The sequence below is a fragment of the Protobothrops mucrosquamatus genome, unplaced genomic scaffold (assembly GCF_001527695.2).
Source record: "Protobothrops mucrosquamatus isolate PMUCROS unplaced genomic scaffold, P.Mucros_1.0 scaffold1727, whole genome shotgun sequence".
NCBI lineage: Eukaryota > Metazoa > Chordata > Lepidosauria > Squamata > Viperidae > Protobothrops > Protobothrops mucrosquamatus.
The window spans coordinates 394,551-411,724 of record NW_015387874.1 but is presented as its reverse complement, the minus strand read 5'-3'; the positions used below and the strand labels follow the sequence as shown (position 1 = coordinate 411,724).

General features: G+C 34.9%; 1 protein-coding gene across 1 annotated transcript in view; it reads left to right on the top strand.

The window, feature by feature from the left end:
- DNAJC24 (DnaJ heat shock protein family (Hsp40) member C24) overlaps positions 1–17,174 on the top strand; it is a 40,819-nt gene that overhangs the window by 6,275 nt on the left and 17,370 nt on the right. Inside the window, exon 2 of the mRNA XM_015822931.1 lies at positions 1,529–1,663. Coding sequence (XP_015678417.1) covers positions 1,553–1,663 — 111 coding nt within the window. The 5' untranslated portion in view covers positions 1,529–1,552. The remainder of the gene's footprint in view (positions 1–1,528; positions 1,664–17,174) is intronic.

The window sequence follows — 17,174 nt, the reverse complement described above, 5'->3', positions numbered from 1 at the left end:
AGCTCAAATTCTTCTCTATTAGTGTATATTATTGGGGAGTAGTCCTAGATAAGTATTATCTATGGAAACAAGATGGGACAAAAATAGTGGAAATTCATGGCTTAGATGGAGCTGAAAGTTCAGTGGTTAATTCAGATCCCACAAGATGGTCTTCTGGTTGAACGCTGCATGTGTTTGGTAGAGATAATAGCAGTTTCTTAAGTCTTATGTGATTCTAATTCCTTACCAAGGACTTTTCAAACTCTTTTCTTATTCCTAAGTGGACTTTGTGAAAGTGGACTTTTTTAGCATTTTGGATAAGCACTGTCAAATGTAGGAAGTGGCTTCCATGAGTAACATAAAGAGCTTTCATTGTGTTAAGAGTTATGGATATTTGTTCTTCAAGAGTTCAGTTCCTTGTGTAATTGTCTCCCTGGCCCCAGTGGCTAATGAGATGCTGTCATGATTGCTTCACATTTAAAGCCTTTTTTCTTTCTTTGCTGTTCATTAATGTAATGAGCTCTTAGCCAGTGCCTGACATGAATTGTATTATGTATTTTACTACTTCAAGTCCTTGGGATTGCCTTTTTCCTCAGTATGGTTGATTCAAAATCAGCACTTTTTCATGTTGGTATTTTTCTCTCCATTTTTATTCTTAAAAATAGTTTTATAAAAGTTTATGTATTTTAAGGCATCATAAAAAAATGTGCTAACAGTAAACAAAGCTGCAGTCCTTTGTATCTTTCTATGGGGTAAATCAGTGGGATTAATATACTTTGTAATACACACCATCTTGAGTGTTTATTCAAAGAAACTTTTTCAATAGCTGGAATCCAAAGAACTGGCTTTAGACACTTCTAGTGCTAGTCTACTTGAAAGTGCCTATCAGTTTCGAAGTGCCTTCACTTTTAAAAATCCTATTCAGAGTTATTGTAGCAAAAATCAAACAAAAAGCTCCTTTAAGCACAAGAAATCAATTATATAATTTTATTGAATCCTGGCAAAAATACTCAAGAAAAATATTTTCTAAAACCTCCTTTTATTTCACTCTATACATTTGAACTTTAATTTTCAGCTTTTGCTGGCTTAAAGTCATTGTGTTGTAAAATATATATTTTTTTTACCTTTTGTGAAATCTGGTATTAATTTTATTGATTCATTTTGGCCTGCATAATATTTTTGTCAATTTAATGGGCGTTTTTTCTGTTATTTTAACATACTTTTAATACTGTTTTTAATACTATTCCTCTCACTAATTTCAGTATGAGCATTCTCCATAATAATTTGACATGTTGCTCATAAGATGGCAATTACAATTTCAACATGTCCTCATTGAAGAAACTGGAGCTTGTTGGTTTTCAGAATATATATACAGGAATATATAAGTTGGGAAAAAGTAATCCCTCCCTTTGTAATAATTTGACCTCTCTGTTGATTTAAAGATATCAGAAATACCTTGCTTAATTTTTTTGAGTCATGCTTAGAAACATTAGTTTTTTTTGTCATTTTAAACTAACACTTTCCTTACTTTGTTCTAATAATTAAACAGATACTGGAAATACCTAGTCATGCAATGGCTTTTGAAAACATAGCACCCAACAAGGACTGGTATAGCATCTTGGGTGCAGAACCCTCAGATAGTTTAAAAGAATTGAAAAGGAAATATCAAAGACTAATATTGTTGGTAAGTAAATTTTATGTCCTTGAAAGGCAAAGTAATTCATTTACAAATACTTGATTGATAACTATTGTATAAAGAGAACAATTATAGCAAGTACTGGTTATATTATACACATACCTATGTTACTAAGTGTAACTGAAATTATTATTTCTCCCTCTAACCCCCAGGAAAACCATGATGTTCTATAACTTTCTCTACATTCTAAAAATGTACAAGAAATTAATTGCTGTTTTTTTAATCATGTGAAAGGAAAATGAGATGAAAGAACTGTGTTCAGACTTATAAATAATTCTTTATCTTAATTAAAGAAAATGCCTGACCTTCCTTTCTGAATTGTGGCAGCATGAAATGAATCAATCAGTGTTTGTGACTTTACAATTTGCTACCATGGAAGCAATTATAATGTCACTAGTACTAGATTGGCATCACTGGATAAATTAAGCATAAGGCACTGACTGAAAAACAAATGACCCCCCTCCCATGCCTAAAAGTGTATTGTTCAACTGCAATAATATGATTGAAAAACAAGTATGTAAAGTTTTCTTAAGTGTGTCATCTATTTATAGAGCTTATATCAATGAAATGTGAGTTTTTGTATTTATTCAGTATAAAGTGTACCACTATATCATAGCATAGATTGATTTATATGTTGCTATAAAGTTGGACAGACTGATGTTATGGGAGTGAAGTTAAATTACACTACAGGTTTGCATGGTTCTGTCATATCTGAAGATACAACTTGATAATGATTCATTGCTATAATAGTGTTTTCTCCTAAATTGCTTATGGGCATTAAATATTAAAATTGCCACTAAATCTATGAAACTGTTCTGTTTCTTTAAGCCCTGTGAAAAATATTTCTTTACTTTCTTTTGCCCAACCCCAATTGTTAGCTAACAATCCCATCATAAAATAAAAGCCTCTATAGACTCGACAGCTTTCCTAAAGTCCAGTTGAACATAAAATTCAGCTCAAAATGCTTGGAATTAAATTACTTGCTCTGTTGAGATCAGTTAAATACATTGATTAACACAATATGAGGAAAACCTGATGGTCCTACTAGTAATTAACAATTTTCAATATTTTCTGAGTAAGACATATGCTGAAGATGTTTATTTTAAAGAAAGTATTGACAATGATTATAATGCATTTAAATTAGTTCCTCTGATATCAAAAACCACTTGTGATTGTCAGCAGAATAGGAATATTGAAAACATTGGATACATTTGAGAATAATTCACAAAATATGAATTTTCGGAGAGTTCTTTAAAAGTTTAAAAGGACAATTTCTTTCGAATAAACAAAAACAACAGCCCAGTGAGAATGGACCATATTCAGTGTCTACAGTGTCTAAAAACAAAATAGCCAAGAAGAAAGTAAAAAGTAGGTTATCCCAATTAAGGGATTGGCTGGGCCTAGAAATAGGGCATTCTATATGGTAACATTTTGTAGCTCCCATTTACCAATATATGAAGTTTTTAAGAGATCGTGGTATTTTTATGTATATAACTTATTTGCTTTTATATCCTAGCTTTTTTCTTGAGATTTCAGTGAAGAGGTTCATAGATGTCTTCCTCTCATTCTCACCTCACAGCAATAATTCTGTGAAATAGGCTGGAGTAAAACAGAATTAATGGCTCAAAGTTACCCAATGAGTTTCCTATTAATTGGAGGCTTGAGCCTAACTCGTACAATATGTTAATTGAACTTACAGGTATATGCATGAATATTTAAGAATAGATACCGAGGAGGCAACATGATTTAGATATTAAACTATGTTTGAAGGTACAGTTGCATCTGGTTCAGTGGTGGGATTCAGCCGGTTCGCACCACTTCGGCAGAACCAGTAGCTAATTTTTTGTTGCCCAGGCCCAGAATGGGCTTCCGGAAATGGCATCCACACAGAGAACCGGTTGTTCACATATTTGAATCCCACCACTGATCTGGTTACTTTTTTCTTTCCTGATAATCCCCGTCTTTTTCTAAGCAAGTGGCTGTTAAAATTTAAATTGCTGTAATGGCCAGTTCTGAAATTACAAAGTCAGAGTACTTGAGTCTTCCTAAAACCAGGGGTCTATCTGACAGCCGGATTGTTGTTCAAGTTGATAGCCTGTCTACTTGAAAGTAATAGACAGGCAGAGTTTAGGGTGGTAAAATCACACATCCAAGTATCTTATCACAGCTGGTTGATCTAAATTTAAGTCAGTAAATGCTTCTATTAGTTAATGCCATGAAGCGTCTCTTATCATAAGTTTAATCAAATCTAATATTCATATTCTTCCATTGTGATTCTTCAGAGTATGCAGTTTAAATAATTAGTGTTCACCTGTGACTGGGTTTATGATTGTAATGAGTAGATCTGAGGAATGGGTAAGGAGAAACCTGGGAGAAAAAAGGAGTTACATACTTGTTCAGTAAGTTTGCATAATATATCTACTAGAGTACTCTAAATGGTGCATTATTTTGGAGCACCTGTCGCAAAATAGCTTTAGCACATTTGATTTTGATTTTTAAATCTGTCCATAGTATTCAAAATTACATCTAAATAAAGTGCTTGTTGTGTGATGGTTTGCAAGTATCTCTTGGCAAACAACTGTTGCCAAGAAATAATTTGAACCAATAAACTGGACATCTGCAGCCAACTTATTCTATGGCAATACACACATGCACACAATTACTGATAATGTATACTGTATATAATATATATTAATACACTTATTACTAGGTGATGGTATATTTATCTCTTGATAGTATAATTCAGAGCCACTTAATCTTTGGTTTTGAATAGACTGAATCAACTAACTACTAGTTCTGTATATTTCCTGTATATATATTTTTTCTTTCTCACTTCCATATGTTTCCATAGGAATACAAATCTAATATTTGTGGAAAAGACGAGGCCACTTATATGGGGGTAGAAAATCAGCTTCCATAGGGAAGAAATGAAATATATACCATGCTTACTATCAAAGTATAGATGCATTTTGGATTTAAATACTTTGCATCTCTATAATAGATAGAGGAATTGCGTTCTGTAATGTAGATTATGTAAAATGTTCATGCTATATATTTGGAATAGAGGAACTTACTGTATTTTTAAAAGTGTTTTAGACACTATAAAAAGGAAAATATTTCATAGAAGTCATTTTCAGTGCTCACATAAATTTAAATCTAATCTATAGGGGAAAAGAGTAGAATGGGTGACACACAAGCATTGTGGTTGAGAACTGCTTTTTTCTGAAATTTTTCATTTTCTATTTTTTTTCCTCATTTTCCCATATCGCTATAAAAGATTTTTTTTCTGTGGACTTTTTAATCAGTAATGTGTGGATCAATGTTCTTTTTAATAGTTTAGTATAACTAAAATTTACATGACTATAGTTTTCCATTTCTGACCATAGGTTTGCCACCACAGGTATAGAATTTCCTGCCTGAGCAGGGGGTTGGACTAGATGACCCCCCAGGTCCCTTCGAATATTATTATTATTGTTGTTGTTGTTATTATTATTATTATTGCCTTCCATTTCTTTTTTTTCCAGTATTTTTTTTTATTTTATTCACAGTGATAAAATACAAACTCAAGAGAAGAAAATCCATTTCTTAATTAAAAGATAACATCACAAATAACTGTGGCCTGTTTATCATGAGATTACTTTTTCGTAGTAATTTTCCCTTGAGTCGTATCTTGGTGACTGTTTTGTTGTCACTACAATATAGAGATAAGTGACAGTTACTCTTGGGTAAATGAATGCTTAACTGGTGGCAGCCATTCTCTGAACAGAAAATTGTGGGGTGATTTCTCATAAAATATGTAGTTTTATTATTGCTCCAATTTTACATCTTCTGTTACCTTCTCAAAAAGATTATACTAAGATATGACGATATTAGTAAAAATTAAAATATATGTAAATGATAGAATTAATGGGTTTAAATTAATAGCTTTGAACAGCAGCTTGAAGTGCCTTTGTTCCTATGTCAGAAATCAGAGCTAAAACAGGAGTCAGAAACTTGGAGCCCTCCCACTGTTGTTGAACTGTAATTCTCAACACCCTATGTTATTAGTTATGCTAGTTAAAGCTGCTGGGTATTCAGCAATATTTCAAGGGCAACAGGTTCCCATCCCTGATAGAAATCCGCTGCTCTCAATAAAATGTTGCTATAACCTCATTTTGTTTCTGTCTTGTAACATTAAAAAACAATGTTACACACTCATACATCACACATTAAAGATAGGTTTCCTTTTTTAAAATCTGACAGCATGTTGCTTTTGTGAAGAAAAAAGTTTTATCTACTTCCTTACTTCATGCGTTAGGAGAGGGCTGAAAAATTATAGTAGTTATTATATAATGCCTTTTTTATAGAATTCAAGTTGCGTTCTTATAATTGGTATGACGATTATACAGTACAGTATTGAGTGAAACCATCGTTTTATGGAATTTTGATTTATTGAACAAACCACAATTAGATAGGATGATACAACACGTTAATCCACTATTGAGCAAGCCACATGATAGCTTAATGCAATATGTGAACTAATTTACTGAATAATCTAAGATTCTTCAGCTAGTTTTATGGGTTTCATTTAATCTAAAATCAGATCTTCCCAAACCTAACCTGGCATTTCAATAACAATATCAAACTGAATTTCTGTTAGGGATCATGGTAAACTACAGGACCATTTTCTGGGCTGATTTTAAAAATATTCTAGATATCTGACAAATAAAGTCTCTCAGATATGCTTTGAATTAGATGGTGACTGGAAAAATCCTCTCAATGTGTTAGTAACAAAGTATTGTGTGATTAACTGGAATTAGTGTGAGCCTGTCTGAGGAGATTGACAAGATCCTTGGGAATGTTAACTCGACCTGTTCATTAAATCCATGTTATTTATTAATAAATGGTAGTCTTGCTGCTTTGAAGGAGCCAGTGAGCACTTCAGTGGCCACAACAGTACTAGATAATTTTCAACCTTTTAGGGGAGGTTGTTGAAAAGCTAGTTGGCTGTTGCAGATACAGAGCAACCTAAAAGGATAGATCCCTTTCATTCAGGTTTCAGGCCAACACTAAGATAGCAGTGGTCCTACTTGTTAATGACTTCTGGCAAAACTGGGATAGGTTACTGGCAAAACTGGGATAGGTTAATCCCAGCAGCTTTCAGTAGCATTACTCATTGTATCCTTCTGGCTACTTGTGGGACTTAGAAGAGGTTATTATAATATATATCTCTTTCTCTAAGGTTGAGTCCAGTTGGTGCTGAGAGCAAGGAGAGATCAACTCTAAATCTCTTAATGTGTAGGGCAGGGGTAGGCAAGCTATGCTGACTCAGGAATTCTGGGTGTTGAAGTCCACGAGTCATAAAAGAGCCAAGGTTGCCTACCCCTGGTGTAGGGTATCTCAGGTCTAAATAGCACTTGCCCTCTTCTCTTTAACAATTTCATGAGAGTACTAAATGCAGTTAACTGTTTGAGGTCAAGTAGCATTAATATGAGGATGATATCCTGAAGCAGTAACCGCTCCATAATGCAGTGGGCAATTATGGGTATGTTGTATACACTGGTCACCTATAGATTTCCAATTGCGATTCAAGATGTCAACCTATTTATCTAAGGGACTGTCTGTCTTCAATAGTTTGTCTTCCCTGTATTATTACATATAGTTGCCATGCTCCTGGTCCTCTCCATTAAGGAATGTCATTTGATGGAACCTAGGAAGCACAATAATATTCCCCCTGAGATCCATCTGATCCCCCTCCCCAAATATGTTTAAGAGAACTTTGAACTCTTGGTTCCTTTCCCATGCTTTAGGATATACTGGCTGATCCTCTTTACTGCATTGTTTTTAGATTGGATGATTTTCTTCTGGATGCCTGCAGGGTTTTTTACCTTTTTATTGTAATGTTTTTATTTTATATCATCCAAAGTTGTGGAGTTCAAAGGCCTTATAAATTTAATAAATTAATAAACTCATTAATATTTCAGCTGAAGTATATGAAGTAGCCTAAACCTGCAGATGTGCATATGAGGCAGCCTGTCCAATATGGTTATATTTTATTTAGCTATGAATCATCAAGGTGAACAGATTTAACAGTTTTCAAGCATAGGATGATACAGAACGCCAAAGCACCTGAAATAGATGACAAATTTAAAATTTTTGCAAATTTAAAGATTATTTTTATAATAGTAAGTTTTTTTAGCTACCCAGTCATCAAGAATTGAATGATATACAAGTTTAATAAATTGTTATTAAATTTGCAGCTCAAGAAACAACCACTGAACAAGGATAGCTGTGGTTAGTGTGGTAAGGGTGCTGGTTTCACTTCCTCTTAAGTAGCAGAAAAAGCCACTGAACTGCAGATCCTTAGATAAAAGATAGATAGGAGTCTTTGCTGTGTGATAGACTTTCCCATCTTTATTTATAATGAACTCTTCCATTGCTTTAGCTCTGCAGAAAGTACTTGCAAGCATTACATGGCAAGGTTGCTGGAAGTTTTATGCAACACATTAATATTCTTTCAGTACCTCTTCCCCAAAACCCTCTTCTGTCAAATTAATATTCACTCTTCCCTATTGATCTAGGTTAGATTTTCCATTCCTTTTTAATCTTGTGATTAACTCCTGTAGTTTTAAGCAGTCAGTTAAGAGAACAGAGAACAAATACCTCTTCTACTTAATACCTCTTAAGAAGAAAGTATATAAATCCATAATTCATAAAAATTCTAGATGCTAGTACTATATTGGTCTGTGGAGTAGCATGAACTTTCAGTGCAGAGCAGTCAGCAAATATCATTGTGGAAAGTGGCAATGTTGAATTGATGTAGCAATTAAAGCAAAACTTTAAATGAGGAATTACTGCAGTAATTTGTAATTAACTTTTTTTTAAAAAAAAACCTTTTTTATCGATTCAAAAATATGGATTTAAAAATTGCCTCAATATTGTTCAGCTTGGATTTTATTTAGGTTCTTGAATATATTTGCATTATTGCCCTTGTAAATATTTAGTTCTGTTTCCTTTGACATTGAATGTACCAGTTATTTTAAAAGTAATCACGTTAAACAGTCTATTCCATAAAAAAATCCTGTGTTCAACCAAAAAAGTCCCAAGATGTGGATTGGTAATATTTGACTAAAGTTGATGCTAGCATGTTCAGTTTTTAAAATGCATAGCTATCTCGAAGATACAAATTGAAGTTTTATGTTCAGATCCTATTTTTATTTTAAAACATATGGATAAAATACCCAGGATTTCCTATGAGTTTTTATTTAAGCATTTAGATAATACAGTATATTGGAAGGAAAGCTCACATTTAACTTTATATTTTGCTCTGCTGATCTTCCTGGTGCCCAAACTGGCATTTATTAATAGTAATATTTTATTTTTGCTCTTAAAGATGTTGGTTTACCATTTTAAGTTTAGAAAGCCATTGTTAAAAGTTGAATTAGTATATTGATGCAGTGAATACAACTTGTCTGATGATATAAAACTTGAATAGTGTAACAAAGTTGAATCTATTATATAAATTGCAATCAATATTTGCAGGCCCCAGAGCATGAATAGAAAATCTTTCCATGGAGCAAAGGGATTCTAAAGTGAGAAGCTTAGGATGCATTAGACAGCATAGATGGAAGAGATGAACATGGGACCTCAGAGAAAAAAGGGAGTTTCCATTCTGGATATAGCTTCCGAAGAATCACTATGGATGATTACTCTAGAGCCAATGTACCTACTGGTATCCGCAAAGTTGCTTTACCAAATCTTTAAGCTGCATTGTAGTCTTCATTATTATTTTTAAATTTTATTTATAATTGGGAATTATCATATTTCTTAATGCAAAACTGATTTATTGAAAGAAGCGTAAAGGATATGTATCCATACAGTGTTTATAAAAATAATTGAATCTCATTTTAGCAGTAAGGCTCTATATCTGTTTTGTGCTAGAGTTTTTGGGAAAAATAGGCATACAAGTTGCAAATTAAAACAGTTAATTGATCTATCGTTTGGGGTCTTTTCTTCCTGGTTTGCAGTTTGAAAAGGAATTATGCACACAATAATGAAAAATAGTAAATATCGTTACATATCATCAGTATTTTTTAAACAGTGTGAAGAAAACTCAGTCTTTGAATGTAGTATTTCAGAATACATTAGGTGGCAGTAGTGTGCTATATTTGTTACTAGTCCTTTATCTTTGATATTTTACTTTTTTTCTTAATGCAATTTAAAAATGAACCGTATCTTTTAATTATTTGTAATCTTGTGTTTATTATATCACTTAAAGATTTAATTGCAAAGTTTATAAACAGTTATGCAACTTTTTTGCATTAAATATGTTAAACATAGTATAATAAAAACAAAATAACTTTTAAATATTTGCAAGTTGAATATATGTAAGGGCAGTGTATAGTAACACTTTTAAAATATGCATTGAATAACTGCTTGTAGCATTTCTTTTGATGTGCATCTTTTTTTTCCTTTTAAAGTAGCAACTTGAAGAAATTCTATTCTTTCCCCTGAGACTAAATGTAAAAATTTCACATATATGTGTAAACTCCTCTTATTAAACAACTGGGATAGGTGATTGTGCCCTGCTAATTAGAACTGTGTCACACTTAGGGTTAATTTCCTTTTTAATTAATCAGAGCTTAATATAATCTATCTTTCCCACTTTTTTTCCTTTTCTACTCTCTTAAGAATTTTCCACTCTTGGACTTTCTTAGGCGTGAGAGAACGTCTTGGTTTTTTAGCCATTAGCATTAAATCTTTACTTTTATAAATACGTGCCTCTTATTTATCCATCATGACTATAACCATTGCTCATAATTTTATCAGTTTCATGTTTTGATACAATGTGGGGTTATTTTGAGAATACGAGTTTTTTTAGTATCAAATAAATGATGAGTCAAAGTAGATACAATCCAACTTTTAGCATGGTCTTTTTAATGTTGTGTTGAAATATTGAACAAGAGCAGATAACTTGGCATCTTTTGACATTTTTCTTTGCTTGTGTGTATTTCACAGGTAAAAGGGCTGGGGGAATTCAAAACTGGTACAGCCATGTCATTAATTTGGCAGAAAGATCAATTAATAGAAGAAAAGCATTGAAGTGTTGACAGAGCATGCTATCTAATTAGTACCTGATGAACCATGTAGGCCACAGAGCAAAGAGCTAGCTGTTGTACAAGACCTTTTATGTGCAAGTCATTAAGTCTGTATAGTAACCAAACTAAAAGATCTTAAATGGATGAGGGTTTTTTTCATCAAAGAACTATCCTCTGATGTGTTGAGGATCTCCCATGGATTTTGTTAGAAGTAAAATTAGGAGCAGGTGTTTAGATCATGTGCTCCATCAGTTACCTCCATTACTTTCCAGGGAACAGTTACTTACCTGATATTCTGCCTTTTCATTGGCGTTTTTCCATTTCACCAGTTACATTTTATCTGTAATTATTTTATAAAGAGTTGTTTACACACACATGCACACACACACACACACACTTTATGCTTGTTGTGAACACACCTTCTTAACAATGGACTTCCCAAGGTCTGCAACTGTTTTGCTGAACAACAGAAAGAATCCCATGTACACCATTAAAGACCTGCTTAGATTCCCCCCAAATTGCCAACAAATCAGATTCCTTGGATTTCTCATGCTGTAGGACAGACGTGACGTGACATATCGGGACTGTTTTGCCATTGCCGGCAATGGGGTGGGCCCAGCTTCCACATGATGTTTCTGGCCCGCGGGCCAGCAGTTTGACACCCTGCTGTAGGATGAAAAATTCAAGTTGAAGATTTCAACTTCTATAGAAATCATTGCTTTCTCATTATTTGGGTTTCTTTTTCTTGTAAAGTTTAGGTTCAATGATCCTTGCATAAATGCTTGATTATTTCTCCTCAGAGTTGTGCTCTGTTCTTCTGAATTTTCCACAACAAAGTTTTGTTTATAATTATCTTGAGCCTTTACAAAATACAGGACAAAACTTCAAATGAAGAATTTGACTTGAATCCAGAAATCCTATGAATAGAATTATTCTCTCAGATTTAATAATCATAGAGGTAAGGACTTTCAGCTCTAAAGTACTGGGCGCATATTCATGAAAAAGTAGATGATGCAGAAAACTGGACAGGAATTGGGAAAATCATATATTCAGTCCGTCAGTCAGTCATTCCCGCTGTTTCTTTTCTTTACTCAAGGTGAACATATCCAACACACCTTCCTTCTCCTATTTTTCCCATAACAGCATATCTGTGGAGTGAGTTGGGCTGAAAGAGAGTGACTGGTCTAAGGTCACCCAGTTGGCTTTCATGGTTATGGCAGGCCTAGAATTCACAGTCTCCCACATAGACTGGTTCTCAATCCTTACATCCTTTCTTTTTTTTCGGAGCAAAATAAAATCCTTTGAATTCTGTTCAGAAGTTGCCTGAATGTAATTCCTTTCTCCTCATTTTGGATCCAAAGAAATACTGGCCCTTCTGGGAACTTGTGTTGTGTATAGCAACATTCTGATTTCAGATTATGGGCACAAATACAATGAACAAAATGTCATGTGATGTGGATCTTGATCAGTAGAGGTTTCCATATGAAAGAAACGGTTCTTTTTCATTCTGTGTTTATATGTATCTTTTGTGGGGGGAGGGGTGCATATTCACATTTGTTTGTTTGTCCAGTCAGCTTATATTTGCTTTCCTTGGTAAAAGTAAACATCTGATTTCTAATTGATGTGCAGTTCTTTTAACTTTATCATATCCTCTGGACTCATATCATTTTAGTTAATAATTGTATGGCATTTGCAGGAAATGACTAACTCTTTGGTCCTAGAGGAATTATTATTTAATAATAACCAATTTATTAATTATCAATTATTCTTAGCTAACAAAGGTCAGTTGTTTCTGCACGAGGCATATAAATCTAAGAGCAGATTTTCTTAAGCGTCTCTTCAGTAGTTTGGACTGCCAGTTTTTTTAACCTTTTTAACCTTTAACTTCACCTAATTTTATGTCATCTGGAAACTTTTGATACTTTGACTTGTATATTTACTTAGATTTAAGTATTGAAGCTTGGCTACGAAGTATTTTCTTATTTACTCATTGAATCTCAATATGAAAGGATTGCTTGTTGTATGTTAAAAATGTTTAGAGATCTTCTTGAATCTTTGAGCTAAGTGCCAAAGTCTCTATGATTTTTTATTTCATAATGCAAAAAACAAAGAAACAAAAATGGAAACTAGGAAAACAACTATTGTATTGAAAGAATTATATTTTAATCCAAAACAGTGGCACTTCTGTTTATCCTCTTTTCATTTTCATCCTATCCCGTTGAACTCTAGAAGGTCAAAGATCCCCATCCTCAACAGAAATGCTCACAACAATGAAAACCTTGGACAGGAGGAAGAGCGCGGCCGGGTGGGCAGGCAGGTGTCTTGCTCGGCTGTGGCTTGGGGGGCACTTTTTTCAGTGCCATTGTAACTTTGAACAGTCACTAAGCGGACTGTTGTAAGTCGAGGACTACCTGTACTTTATCACTTTTTTCCTTTTTTTTTTTGGTCATCAAGTTTTTGACACCTTGCTAGGCGACTGGTGGTACTTGGATGTTGCCATATCCTAAAAGTGTTACAATGGGTGAAAAGGTTGAAAAGCCCTGCCCAAGACAATTGATTTCTCCAACCAGAATTGGCCCTGTTAGGATATCTCACTTTCAGGAGATAAAGGGAGCTGAAGCCAGGAGGTGCTGTTAAGTCAATTCTTTAGAATAATCTCCCTGTGGACATCAGACCATTTCCTTCCCTGAATTACAAAACAGAATTATTCCAGAGGGCACTCTAATCTGATTGGGCAGATAGAATCATAGAATGATAGGGCTGGAAGGGACCTTGGAGGTCTTCTAGTCCAATCCTCTGCCCAAGGCAGGTGACCTTATTGTAAGGACCCACCTCATCTAACCACCCAAGAAAGCAGAAATCTTGAAACACGCCTTGTCTCAAAAGGAACTTTTATTAGGGGCCAGTGACAGTAGGGAAGTCAAGGCCTCTCACCACTGAACTGCATCTTGTTGGATAGGGCCCAATGTTCAAATTAAATGAGGGTGGATGATAATCGATGATTTTAAAACAAAAACGGATTATTTAAATTGGATTTTTTTGTTTTTTATCAAATTTATTTTAATAAAATGCTTTTGGAGTAAAAATATATCTAAATATAGTTTTCTATTTAAGATAATTTAGTTTATTCAGCATGAAATGGAACTTAGTTATGTAGCATGAGGCTGAATATTCTGCAATATTTACATTTCTGGTAAACTCATTCAATGAATCCAAGCTCTGCAAGTGAGATAATATGCACTGCATTGTTGCATTCATACAATTTCACAGTAACCATGAGATAAATCATAAAAACAAAGTTCAGAATATTCCTTTATCCCATTTAAAAAAAATCTTATGTACACTACAAACTGTATGATATTTTTTTTAAGAGAAATGCATCTGTGCCGGGCTCTAAGTGTTTTAATTAAAAGAATTTGAGTAGTTCTCTAACTATGTGTGATTAACCTATTAACCTAAAATTGGTTCTGATATCGCTGTTTTACTAATCTGACAGCTTATTATTCTAAATAGGAAACCTTCATTTTGTTTGCAAATAATAATATTAAAGATTCTAACTCCCAGCAAGAATGAGTCCTTACATTTAAAGGGCACCTGTCATTTCGGATCCATCATGGCAGCGCCTGTTAGTGGGCATCTACTCACCTGCTGCCCGCCACGTTCCCTCACCTTGTTGTGTCGCTGCAGCATCACCAGCCGTCCCATTAAGGTGAGTGGGACTGTCAGTGAGTCAACAACGGGTCAGAGGAGGAGTTGCTGCAGGACAGAGATGACAGTTGTTCTTTAAAAATTATGATTTAAATCAGGGGTCCTCAACCTTGGCCACTTTAAGACTTGTGGACTTCAATTCCCAGAATTCCTCAGCCAGCTTTGCCAAGATTGAGGGCCCCTGATTTAAATTGAGTTGATTTAAATTAAGCCTTTTTACTCGTGATTTAAATCTTGATTTAAATCAAATCCACCCTGAATTAAATTCAATTAAAATCTGAATTTTATCTATGTTACATGTAGTCCTCAACTTATGACTACAATTGGGACCAGAAGTTTGCTTACTAAGTGATGTGGTCATTAAATGAGTCATCCCATGACAGAACTGGATTTTACAGCCATTCTTATTGTGGTCATTAAGCAAATCCTGCTTCCATAATTGGCTTTGCTTGTTGGAAGCTGGCTGGTCAGGTTACAAATCGCTATTGTGATTGCAAGATGCTGCAACCGTCAAAAATGCAAACTGGATGGCAACCACACGAATTGTGATCATAGGACCACAGAGATGATGTGACAGTTGTAACTCTGAGGATGGGTTGTAAGTCACTGTTTCCAAGTCTACCTTAAATTCAAACTATTATTAAATGAACAGTAATAATTTGATGACTACCTGTATTATTTAATTTATATGCCTACCTTGGATTTTAAAAAAATTTTTTCTTGTATTAACCTCAAAGAGTCATTTGATTACAATGAGATTAAAATATTATAAATCAAACAGCAAACAATCCTATTCTTGAAGACTCACTTCTGGAGAGGCCACCTAACCTCTTGTGCAAGGCACCTGGCAAAGCTGATTGGAAGAAGTGTCATATAACCCCAAAGACCCTTAGGTATGCAGCCAGCCAGGCTGTCCATCTTCCTGTATAGGTCCAGGAGATTCACCCTGGGCAAGAGCAGCTCCTGGTAATGGCAGTGGGGGCAGCTTAGTGGGGTTTTTTTTCGTAATAGCCATCCAAAGTGGCAGGATTAGCACTGCACTCTCCCTTAAAATAATAGTTGAGTTGCAGATTGGATATTTCAACTAGCCTTAGTCTAGGATGAGATGTGGGCAATTATCCACTGTTCACACTCCTATAGCGAATAATAGATTTTTGTTTGTTTGTTTTAACAAGGCTTAACTTATTTACCAAATAAAAACATTACATAAAAATTATTACAACAATATGGAATCAATCGGTAGGAAGACGGTTGTGGGCTGGGTAGATGGGGAATCCACATGACCTAAAATAAGATTAGCTGTAGGTCAGTTGTATTGCCTCAAAAATATAAACGGTGAAAACAATAGATTACTATGGTTTATGTTACTAAAACTAAATTTTTAAAAAATTAAAACATAGTCCGTTAAGTGAAATATTTATTTACATATATCAGTATCAGAAATATTATAATTTTGCTCTTTTCCCTAAAATATAATTCAGTATTTGAAGCAATCAGTTAATAATTAGATACCAGACCTTTCCATTTATTAGCAATTTAAATCTGCTACAAACCCATTCCATTATTGTTTTGTAGTTTCATTTTGGCATCCTTTCTAGTTTCATTTTCAGTAATACAGTTCCTTTGTTTTCAGAAATAGTTAATGAGAAAATAATCTTACTAACGTATTATCTGCATTCATTAATGATATGCTACTTTATTGCAATTTTACTATTTCAGGTATGGAACTATAAGTAGTCCTCAACTCGTTCATTCAGCAACTTGTGGTCCTATGATCAAAATTTGGGCACTTGGTAGCCCACATGCAGTTACAACCTCTGGCTTGCTGCAACTCTCCCACTTGTCTATCTCTCCCCAATCTATGCCCCTTTGTCCTCTTCAGCTGGAGCAGAAGAGGGCCAGACCTTCAGCAGCCTTCTGCCGTTGCCTCCAGGCCTCTGCTTCATCCCCAGGGCTGCCACTGCCACTGAGAAATGCTGCTTCAAGCCCCACACTGCACCCCTTCAGCACCATTTCACAAAGCCCCAGTTGCCTCTATTGCCCTGCATTTCAGAGGATCTGCAATGTTCCACTTACCTTCCAAGTTTTTCTCCAGCTGCTGACAGCTCACCCACAGCCTATGCAAGACCGTTGCAAGTAGAGGTGGGGGCCTCTACTTCAGCCCCCACCCCAGCATTGCTGTCACTGAGCAGCGTGGCCAAAGGGGCATAGATTAGGAGAAGAGATACGTGAATGGGGGCAGTTGTAGCAGCCTTGCAGTTGTAAGTGCTGCTGGGTTGTGTGATGGCTGAGGCTTCTGGGGGTTTGGCAGCTTTGTTTGCATTGTTAGCCTGTACTGGGGTGATTGATGCTTAGTACCTCATTGCAAGCAGCCCCCAAACTTATGCACAGCTTCCCTCAGCCCTTGAGGAACCCCATGCCCTTTACCTGGGACTCCATCCATTTAATGAGACGCATTTCTCGCGTAAGGACCACAACCAGGTATGCCAGGATTGCGGCTTTTGAGCAAAGCATGTGATGTCTTGCTTAGCAACTACTTTGCTCATCAAGTGAAATTCCACTCCCAATTGTAGTAATAAGTTTTCATTTTCATTTTATTAAATTTCATTTCATTTTATTAAATTTATACCCCGCCCTTCTCCCGTAGGACTCAGGGCGGCTTACAGCCAGTTAAAACAATTTAATACAATACAATAGAAATTTTAAAAAATCAT